The sequence below is a fragment of the Hevea brasiliensis genome, chromosome 12 (assembly GCF_030052815.1).
Source record: "Hevea brasiliensis isolate MT/VB/25A 57/8 chromosome 12, ASM3005281v1, whole genome shotgun sequence".
Taxonomy (NCBI): domain Eukaryota; kingdom Viridiplantae; phylum Streptophyta; class Magnoliopsida; order Malpighiales; family Euphorbiaceae; genus Hevea; species Hevea brasiliensis.
In genome coordinates, this window is record NC_079504.1 from 29,181,746 (window position 1) to 29,193,377 (window position 11,632).

General features: G+C 32.3%; 1 protein-coding gene across 1 annotated transcript; it reads right to left on the minus strand.

Moving 5' to 3' along the window:
* Positions 1-2,692: 2,692 nt before the first annotated feature.
* LOC110662703 (B3 domain-containing protein At2g33720-like) lies at positions 2,693-6,129 on the minus strand. Its single transcript, XM_058130631.1, has 2 exons — positions 5,971-6,129; positions 2,693-3,319 (listed from the first exon to the last, which is right to left on the minus strand). Exons 1-2 carry the CDS (start codon positions 6,127-6,129, stop codon positions 2,693-2,695), a joined length of 786 nt encoding a protein of 261 aa, XP_057986614.1.
* Positions 6,130-11,632: the final 5,503 nt, after the last annotated feature.

Here is an 11,632-nt window from a genome sequence, read left to right on the forward strand (position 1 = left end):
ATTTTGATTCTATATCTTGAATTAATTATTTAATTTTGTCAGTTTTTTTATAGAGGTCAGTGTGTATGTTTAGGTGATCGATGCCGACTATCTTCTCCTTCCAGCCGGATCAGCTACAGTCCAGTCGACCAGTCTATTTTTAATTTCAATATTAATCATATATCTGGCATGCTCATGCATTTTATAAATAATAATTATACACATAAATAGTTAACATATTAGGAACATTTTGGTTGTTACATATTTAATTATTGTTATTTATTTATGATTATCGCTCAGGGGATAATTTGATGCTCTGTGTGTGTGTTGGCATGAGTATGGCATGGATATGGATATGGGTAAGATGGGTAGTCATGGCTAGAGCTTGACTTGTTGGGACCCAATCCTTATATATGGATAAGTCGGGATGAGTACGACTTTGAGTTGATCTCGCTGACCCCCGCACTTAGATTATTAAGCGAAAGTCCAGCTTGAGTTGACCTCACTGACAGGTATTAGATTAAGAGAGCTATATAGGGGGTCAGTTTCCATATGTATATATTGATGTGATACACTGGGAGTGTGAGTAGCTCCAAATTAACTTCTCGTGCGAATACTGGGTGAATTATTTGTTTTGTGTGTTGGATGTGCATTTCATGGTAGGATTGCACCAGTCTTAGATAATTATATAAATTGCATCTATAATCAATATCTAAACTCTTTGAGTCGAATGCTAATTCATGTTCAAATATTTTTTCCAGGATCACAGGAAGAGCGAGTTTATTTCTTTGAGTCTAACTTGCATTTTCCTACGCAGGTTATGCTTCTTAGTTTAATAGTTTCTTGTGCCTATTTATTTATTTATTTAATAACTAAAATTCTGCTATGACATTAGGTTATGTATTTATGGTATTAATTAAAAAAAAAATTATTATGATGTTAAATAGGTGTACATGATGGTATCAGGGTTGAGCTGAGCTCCTCTAATTTTGGTTTCTGATGATTATCGGGTTGGGTTGGTCTAAATAAAAATATAATATTTTATTTTATTTGCATGTTAGGCCTTAATTTTAGCCCTAGTATTGGGTTTGGGAATAGTGAAGCTTACTACGGGTCTCGGGGGCTTTATGCTGGCCTAGGTCCTAGTGCTGATCCTGCTTGTGAAATCGGATCATGACAAAGATGAAGGAGGATTTTGTAGAGTTTAAACAATTCAAGAAGAGCTGCAGAAGAGAAAAGAAGGAACTACAACAGTTACAATGGATGATGGTATTGATGGTAAATGCTTAAATGTGGATGATGATAAGAAAAAGGTAAAACATCCATTACAAGATAAGGGGGTTAATTTATTTTGCTTGCCCATTCCATATTTGCTCAAAGAATGAGTGATTTGATGTGATTGAAGAGAAGAAATGAGAAAAAGTGAAGCTAGCTAACAGGAATAAGATGAAAGTTGAAGGTGTTGGAAGAGTGAAAATCAAGCTGCACAATAATTGAGTAAAAGTGTTCGATAAAATGAGGTATGTTTCAAAATTTGAAAGGAATTTAATTTTTTTTGGTGAGTTGGATTCTTTGAGTTGTGAGTATTCAATTCATAGTCGTGTCATGACAGTTAGCCAAGGCTCTCTTGTGATCATAAGGATGAGAAGATTGATACAAAGAATCTTTACAAATTAGAAGGAAGCACATTGATTGGAAGAATGCAAGTGGAAGCAAGAGGCAACATCAACAATTAATAATGCAAGGAAGTACCTAAGAGAAAATTAATTTTTACAGAAATTATGAAGACTAATTCCATTTGACTTGGAGGTGGATATTATTAGAGTTCAAGTCCAATTGGAATTTGAAAGTATAATTAGTTTAGGAAGTTTAGTGGAATTTAAATTATGAAGTTTAATAATTAAAGTTTTAAAATAATTAGTTTTTAGTGGCATATATATATATATAGTTGATTGACCATTATATGTGATGTATTATAGAGAGAGTTCACAAAGTAGAGAGGTGTGTTGAATTCTGTTAGTTTTATTTGAGTAATTTTAAGGGTAAGAAAAATAATTAGTGATTGTATAATTATTTTTTCTTTGATAGTGGATTTGTTTGGTGGAGTAAATTTATAGCGAATTATGTTAAATTTTGTGTTCTTTAATTTGTGTGGGTGTGATTTTTATAACAAAATAAAATTTTAATGACAACTGAATTTTATTGAAAAAAAAACCTAAATCTGGAAAATTGGAATATATAAATAATTTATAAATGTTAATATCTTAATATTTTTTTTAATTTTTAATTCTTATTTTTTTTAATTTTAATGATAACATATAAAAGATTCATGCAAACTATTCCTCATTCTATTTTCATTTTAAGATAAAAATAAGGATTATAAATGATTATTATATGTTTAACTTAGTTTGATAGAATGGTTAAAGGCATATTATCTGCCTAATAGACTTAGATTTGAAGTCTTATTTCTCCACTTCCTTAAGAAAAGAATGATAATTATATGTTTGATGAAAAAAAAAAAATTTAAGAAAAAAATAAAATATTAAATTTGCCCAGTAAAATAATTATGAGAAATTTGAACGCAACAAAATACCACCAGAATTCCCAACTATCTATGCTTATAGTACTATTATTCAGAAATCAAATAATCGAGAAATACAAATTAAAATGTTAACAAATTCCAAAATCCTAAGAAGAATAATCTGCAACACATTCATGAATAGACGTCAGAAGCTTTCTCAAGAACAGAAAATTTGAATATATCTTCTGATTGATCCCAGTAAATCCCAATCAAGTCTCCTTCAACTAAATTCCTTCTGTTCACAAAATTATTCAACCAGCCATTGATGAACGCATAACTCTTAGCTGTTTGCCAGTACTTCAAAACCAGATGCTGCTCAGTGTTAGTATCGCAATCCCAGATAGGAACTCGAGCACCGTCTCTTTTGATCTCTTCAACAGTTTCATTGTTCAAAAATGGCAAAATATGATTCTTGACTGAAACTGATGCCACCAAAAGTCTGCAAAGGTTACCAAGATCACTACCAGTTAACCTCTTCTTAATCTTCCACGGATCAGAAAGTGCCAGTTTTGTCCAAACAAGATGCTTCAGCCTCTTTTTTCTCTCCTCTACAGGACTACAAATTATCTCGTTCTCAGTATTTCGAGCCAGTGTTATCAGTTCAGAATCCGAGGACTCTTTGGATACATCATCGTCAGGTTCCTTGCTTTTTGCAGTTGCAGAGGCATAAGCAATCCAAGTTTCATCGAATAGTTTTAGTTCAGTTGAAACAACAATGGCACTGAGAATGGATTTCTTTTTGTCAACAGATGAACTGATCTGGGAAACTCACAAGAAAGGGTTAAATCAGTCGAAACTCCACTCTTTTCTTCACTGTCGAGGTTGCGCTGGTACTTCCTCTTCTTATCATATAGCTTGGCCAAGAGAAGTTGATCTTTATTTGCTTCCTGAGCTTCGAAGATATAGAAAGAACCGCAGAAATCGAGGGTTTGTTTCTCCATTCTTGAAAACTTGTTTCTGAGAATGGAATGATAGAGAGGTTAGTGACCAATGCATATATAGAGAGAGAGAGAATGGAAGGAAAGTAGGAAACTTTAACCATTAAGTAATGGGATTTAAGTCCTATTTCGAAACTGATTTCTATTCTTGATGTTGAGTTTTGTTAGTTTCCTTTCTGGAGTTGGATATGAACAATTGCCACATTTTTTTGTTTGTTGTTCGCACTGAGACGTTGGGCTGGGCTCAGCGTAGGCCTATCTCAATGTTATAGTGACCCTTTTTTGTTTTTAATTTGGACAATAGTTTTTCTTTTTCATTTTCTTTTGTCTTAAAAAAAAAAGGTAAAATGCTTAATTTAGCCCGAACATAAAAAGTTCAATTTAACTAATTTTTTACTTTTTAGCTAAATTAATTTAAAATTTTTAATTTAAGCTCAATTTAGTTAAAAAATTAAAATTTATTGATTAAATTTCTTGATTTAAGTTAAAAATCAATAACTTCAATTTCTTAATTTTGAAATTAAATTTCTCAATTTAAACCCAAATACTTAAATTCTTGATTTTATTAATTTTTAGATTAAATTGAACTTATATTAAAAATTTTAAGTTAAATTAAATAAAAAAATAAAAAAAGACTAAATTAAATTTTCTAAAAGTACAAGAGTGTAATTGGTCTTGATGCCTAAAAAGAAATATATCAAATTCTTAAATAAGTATGGTAGAGACTTAAGCTTAAACTTAAAAATTTCAGTAACCTAAAAAAGAGAGCCAAAGAAGCCTATAATTACCTGAGTATTATTAGATTTAATCTAAAAATTCAACCAAGCCGATATTATTTAGTTTTTTTAATATAATTATTTTTACAATTTAATTTAATTTGGTTTTATTTGCAAATAATTTGATTAATTCAATTTAATATCAACTTTTTTTTAAAAAATAAATTAATTGTTAAAATCTAGAAAATAATTTCATCTAATATTTTTCATAAAAATAACTTAGTTTTCACTTTAATGAAAATATTTTCTATTTACCCATTTCTTAAGTGTTCCAAATATATCCTAAAATAAAAAGTTTTTCAAACGATAGAAAATATAAAAATTTTTTTAAAATATTTTTTAAAAGAAATGGAGTTTAAATTAAAAATTTTCATTCCTTACACTCTCTAGTTTGTGCTATGTAGTAATTTTTTGTTCTACCTCTAAACTTACAAAAAAAATTTTATTCCTTCCATTTTTTTTTTAATAATCAAATAAAAAAAATAAAGAAACTAATCTTCAGCCAAAAAGCCTTGAATTTTAACTAATTAAGGGAAAATGTAAGAAATTTCTTTACCACTAATAAAAATAAGAAAATTTCACTGCATTGTCTTCAAATATAAAAAATAATTGAAATATCTTATTGTATATAAAATAACAATAAAATCCTTTCGGCAACAACTTTCAAGGCAAACAGCTAACAATTGCTAAGCATATCCTAAATCAACTCCATACAAAAAAAAAAATCATTTTATTTTTTTTTAATGTTCTAATGACTTTTTTAAAAAATATATAAAATATTTTTCCTTTTTCATTTTATTTTTTTATAAAAAAGAAGGAGCTAAAGATGTATATAATTACCATGAGCATTATTAATCTAAGCATTAGACTAAATCGATTATTTAATTTTTTTTGGTACAATTATTTTTATAATTTAGTTTAATCTGTATTTACTTCCAAATAATTTGATTAATTCAATTTAATCTTAATTTAAAAAATAAATTAATAAAATCAATCCAATCACTAATTTGATTTAGGCAAGAGGCAAAACCAATAACCATAAAAACAAATGGGTTTGCATGTATGAACTTTATAATTTATTGTGCAAATTATCTCCGAATTTTTTAAGTCAATGGTTTCATTATTAAATTGTGGTTAATTCAACACTTAAGTTTCTCTATTCAAAAGCTTTAGTTAATTTTCTATTATTTAGCTAAAAATTGACCAAAATACTTTTAACAATATTTCTTCAACTAAATTAAAAATTTTAATTCCTTCCATTTTTTTTTTCAATAACCAAATAGAAACTTATAAAGAAAAAAAAATAATCATCAGAAAAACAACATTGAATTTCAACTAATTAAGGAAAAAGGTAGGAAATTTCTTTACGGTTGACCAAAAGTAAGAAAAATATACTGAATTGTCAAATCTATATATCTATAATAATAGTCGTGAAACCATGAACACTGAAATTGAGGAGGGTGATTTTCTTATTATGTCCATGTTGGAGTGGAGAAAGAGAATCCATATAGCCGACCCTAAATTTTTGGGATAAAGTTTTAGTTGAGTTGAGTTGAGTTGAGTTGTCCATGTTTGAGGCTTTTTAGTAATGGGCTCCATTTACAAGCTTGTCCTTTGCCATGTTTCTGCAGTTTTATTGTATCTTTGGCTATTGTGTAAATTCACCCTTGGCTATTGCTTCACGTGTTTCTCATGCCTCGAATCCAAGATGACACTGTTGCTGCGTTTCACATTTTCTGCTGGCTTCCTTTTTTTCCTGTTTGCCCATGCGATCCATTTCTTTCTCTAATCCTTGCTCTCGCTCTACTTTCTTATGCCTTTGCCCAAAATGACTGTACTTGCTTTTTCTTTTCATAATCATAATAAATCTCATTCAAAATTAGAAATAAAGAAAACAATGATTTACAAATCACTCATAACTCAAAAGGCAATGGGAAAACATAAATTTAATAAAAGAAAGAGAAAAACATGTTGATTTCAAAATTGAAAAATTATGCAAAATAAAAACGTAACCTACAACCTAAAATTTGAATCGATTACAAATCATCCTTTGCATTTTATCATCCTCTCCTTTCATTAAAGTTTTTTTTTTCTCCTCCACAGTGGTTGAAGCTATTGCGATTCGTGAGACAACCAACAAGAGTATTGTTGTCTTTATTCATAGCCGAGCAAGAAGACACTTTACTAGGCCATGTCCTGACTCTGATAGAAGAAATTAGAAGCCATCAATGAAAAGTATTTTAGGACTAGCCAACTAGATCTATCCATAGTGTGAGATTAAGGCTTAATCTCATCGCCGTTAGAGTTAATTAGTTTCTCCTCTAGCAATAACAAGAGAGATGAGAGGGGAAAGGAAGCTTAAAAAAAGAGCAAAAATTTTTGGAGCTTAGAAGATGGAGGAAAATTTTTCAAAAAAGGGGAAGGAATTTTGCTATATAAGAAGCAAAGGCATTATGGGTCTAGGCAAAAGGAACATCGGCAGTCAAAGTTTTTTTTACTTTTCAAATCACTTTTTGATAGATTGGACTCCAGCAGCAGAAACTATGACTTTTAGCAGCTGAAAGTTCCCTCGATAATAAAGGTATAAAAAGCCTATTTCAACTCAGTTTCAAAGAAAACTTTGTTGCATGCAAAAAGGGATTTCCTTCTTGAAGTTCATTTGAGTTAAAGTTTTAAGAGCTTGAAGGCTTGGGTTTTGTTGGGAAGTTCAAGGAGTTGAAAATTTTTTTTAAGCATTCTCACATCTCTCTTTCTCTCTCAATTTTAAGCTCAAGGGAGAAAGGTACCTTTTCTTCTTTTTCTTTTGTTTTCAATATAGTTTTTGGTATGTTCACATAGGTAAGAGGTAGTAATTGGTTTTTCACATAAGATCCTTATAGTTTTTAAACTTTTGTTGTTGGAAGGATTGTTTTCATCAAAAAGGGGTTTTGATGTTATTTTCAATGATATATTCTTTTATGAGTTTTTAGATAGGTTTAAAGAGTTTATAGGCATGTTTTGGTTAGTATTTGAAGAGAATAATGTTAATTGAGTTCTTGGATGAATTGTATTTTGATGTTTGTGGAATGAAGTTTGAGAGATCTTAAATGTTCATTCATTGATTTGGATGCATGTGAGTTTGGAGTAGGGTTTTGAGTTATTTAAGGTCTTAAGTATGTGCTCATATGGTTGGATCGTGTTTAAGGAGCCTTGAGTTGGTTTTTCTAGAGCTTTGAGGATAAGTTGTTGAAAAATTCAAACTTGGGAATTTTGTAAATTCCCAGGTTTAGCTACCAAAGATTATTACTTTGGTAACTGAAGTGGGCAAAGTTATTTGGAGAAATTCCAAGTTCGGCAGCCTAAGTCCAAGACTTCGACAGCCACAGTGGCTACTACCCGAAATGGGCACCCGATGTTCAATGATTCAGCAGCTGAAGTCCAAGACTCTGGTAGTTGAATTTGTTTCTGCCAGCCTTAATTCTCCTTTAGTTTTAAAGTTCCAAAACATGATTTTATGGTTCCTAAGGGCCTAGAATAAGATGTTTAATATGTGTATAGAGTTCTAGAGCTTTGAATAACTCCTTAGGTTCCAATATTTATGGGATCGGACTTGAGGGATTCGAGAAGCTAAGGATTCAAGGCTAATTACCAGTTGTGTTAAGCAGTTGATAGGCTACAAGAAGTGAGTACCTTTAACCCTAATAAAGGTAAATTCTTTAAATGTAATTGATGATCATCCACATGCATCATTTCATTATTTACTAAGATGTATGTATCTAGAGCACAAATATATTATATTTTTGCATAATTATTATTGATGCATGATGAAATTTGGATGACCATTGGTTTGCCCTATGTTATGTATATATTATATTTATGATGTGATCATGTATGATCTATGGTGATAAGACCAGGTTAGGCCTTATAAGCCCATAGCACACTAATTTTAAGCAAAAGTCCTGAGGAGCCTCTGTATCAGCTAGACACATTGGATATAGGAAATCACTAGTGACAAGTCCATTCTACATGAAATGCTTATGATGTGAAAACTCATTGGGATGATGCATTATATATGTATGAAATGAATGATATAATTAATTATTGTTGGTTAGTTTACTCACTAAGCTTGTGTAAGCTCACCCCTTTCCCCTAACCCTTTGGTGTAAGAGTACAGGAGTAGAAGAGTCCTTTGGAGCTTGAGCAATAAAAGTAGTTGTAGAGTGTTTGTATGTATGTTGCATGTTTAGTTTACATATAATATGTAAAGGAATAGTTATTGTGCTAGCATTCAAGTTTTGATTGATGTTTTATCTTAAGTTTAAGTGATGTAATTATGGATATTTATAATCTAAGCTAACTCTTCTTTAAGTATATATGTTGAACTAATTACTCTTTAGTGATTTTATGTATGTAAAGGTTCAAATTCTGAAATTTTATGTTAATTATGAATGAGAAACTAAAGTTATTATGGGTTTGGAGTATGCTTGGATCATTAGATATCGGGATATGTTTTTGTTTAATAGGTTTTTAGGCTTACTACAGGTTCTGGCAACCTCAAGCTGACCTAATCCCTAGTGTCGGTAACAGCCTCCTGGTTGAGTAGTTACAAAATTGGTATCCTTTCGGTATGCATTATGAACACTTTCATTTTTGCATCTCACCTTCTCTAGAGAAGTGAAACTCAAATGGATAGAGCAGATGGTCCAACTACATAACTTTTTCTTTTTCATTACTTCCATGGTCGTGCCTCATGGCATGGCAGCACTTGTACTAGTCCCTGTTTATTACATGTTGTATGTTATATGTATACTATGTTTGATTATGTGATGTGCATTCATGTGGCTCCACATGAATGTTATGTGCTCAACACTTCTTATTTATTTTCAAAAAATGTGAGGTTTAAAATAGTCTGCTAGGTTGACCGGTGCCCCACACGAGAATGAGAGTATTGGAGCACTACCCGCTAACCTTGTTGCCAGGGAGAGAGCAAGAAGAAGTGGAAGGGAAGAATCTTCAAGAGGCCTTAAAATGTCTTTTACGGTTAGCAGGGAAACCTCCAGTGCACCTAGAATGTTAGTAAATACACGAAGGGGTCTCATAGTTTTCCACAATAATATGAGAATCTTAAGTCTTTAGGCATGGGAAAAATGGAAGAAGAGAATTTTATTGGGAAAGGAGACTAGTCAAAATTTGTTTCCCCACCTTAATAAGGGCCAAATTATGGGTTTGAATATTGCTATTAATAACCAAGAAGTTTTGGAAACCCCAGGTTTGTGGGCTACCACAAGTATCCCTTCTTCATGCCCTACTCACCTTACTTCTCACAGTTCAATCTGTATCCCATATATCCTCCCCAACAATATCCCTATAGCTCTTCAATCACCATGGAAACTCAAAATCCTATGAAGGGAGTTACAATAGAGCAAGCACCGCCACCACCTCCTGTAGCCCTAATAGTTCTAACACAGGAGACTGGAATAAGTGGTAGAGGTAAGGCAAAGATGATAGACTACTTAAAGTTGGATGCACCTAAATACAAGGAGGGAGATGATTCTTTCAAGAATGTTAAGCCAGTCAAAATGATAATAGGTTATTTGGGTGCTAGTGACTGTAGGGCCATTCAGATGGTCGACTTTTACCTTAAAATATAAAAAGGCAAAAGAATGGTACAAGGCTAAAGTTGCTAATAAGGTAATGACTTAGTCTCAGTTTGTGGTGAAATTTACTAACTAGGCCTTCCCAGAAAACTTTAGGGAGCTGAAGGTGGTGAGTTTGAGTAGTTAAGATAGATAACTAGTATAAGTATGGATGAGTATATAAAAAACTCTCGAAAAAAATGTACAGCATCCAAGAATGATTCTTCAAACATTAAAGGAGCATCAGTTGTATGCCAAGTTCTCTAAGTGTGAGTTTTGGTTAAAGAACATATCTTTCTTAGGACATATAGTGTCAAAGAAGGGAATTAAAGTGGATCTGAAGAAGGTTGAAGCAGTGGTAGATTGGCGGAGGCCAACAACAGTGACTGAGATCAAGAGTTTCCTAAGTTTGACTGCTATTATAGGAATTTTGTGCCTAATTTCTCCAAGAAAGTTGCTCCAATGACTAGATTAGCTCAAAAGAATAAGAAGTGTGAATGGGGTGATCAGTTGAAGGAAAGCTTCCGGATGCTTAAGGAATGTCTGATTTCAAAACCAATTCTGGCTTTACCTTCAGGCAATGAAGATTTCACCGTTTATTGTGATGCCTCCCAAGTGAGGTTGGGATGTGTTCTTATGCAGAATGTAGAGTAATAGCTTATGATTCAAGGCAATTAAGAAAGCATGAAGCTAATTATCCCACTCATGACTTCGAGATGGCGACCATAGTCTTTACCCTAAAGATGTCGAGACACTATCAATATGGGGCTACATGTGAAATTTTCATAGGCCACAAGAGTTTTTAATACATTTTCAACAAGAAAGAGTTGAATCTCAAACAAAGGAGATAGGTATAACTACTTAGTGATTATGATTGTACCATTATGTGTCATCTAGGAAAAGCAAATTTTGTTGTAGATGCCTTTAGCAAAAAATCATTTGGCAATTTGGCTCATATATCTATAGAAAGGTGGCCTATCTTGAAGGTGTTACACTAGCTAATTGGAGAAGGGTTGCAGCTAGAGTTATCAATTAAGGGTACTGGGTAGCTCAGATGAAGGTAACACCAGTGTACTTAAGACAAGTAGTAGAAAGGTAGAATGAAGACCCAGAGTTTGTAAAGATAGTTAAAGCACTGCAAGTGGGTGAGAACCCTAAGTTTCGATTTAATGGGAAAGAAGTGTTAAGATATGGCAGTAGGTTATGTGTACCAGATGATATCAAGCTAAAAGGAGGCATTATGAGAGAAGCTATAGCATCCATTGAAGCCACCAAAATGTATTAAGATCTAAAAAAAGTTTATTAGTGGCCTTCCATGAAGAAAGAGATTACATAGTTTGTGTCTGCTTGTGAAGTCTGTTAGAGAATGAAGCTGAAACATCTGAAGTTGGTAAGAATGCTTAACAACTACCCATTCCAGAATGGAAATGGGAAAATATGGCAATGGACTTTGTTGGGGGGTTACCAGTAGCCTCCAACAGATATGACTCAATATGGATTATAGTGGGCAGGTTGACTAAGACTGCTCACTTTATTCCTGTAAGAGCTAACTACTCTGTAAATAAGTTGGCTCAGGCTTATGTGGCAGAGGTGGTAAGGTTGCATGGAGCTCCAGTGATAATAGTCTCTAATAGAGGACCACAGTTCACATCAAGGTTTTAGCTTTGTCTTTAGAATGAGTTAGGCATTAGGTTGGACTTTAGTATAGCTTTCCATCCTCAAATAGATATACAGTCAAAAAGG

Coding starts and splice junctions, on each gene's coding strand:
- LOC110662703 (XM_058130631.1), bottom strand. CDS start 6,129: ATGAAAAGAAAAAGCAAGTACAGTCATTTTGGGCAAAGGCATAAGAAA. Junction 3,320..5,970: donor AGTGTCATCTTGGATTCGAG/GCATGAGAAACA, acceptor TGAGTTTCCCAG/ATCAGTTCATCTGTTGACAA.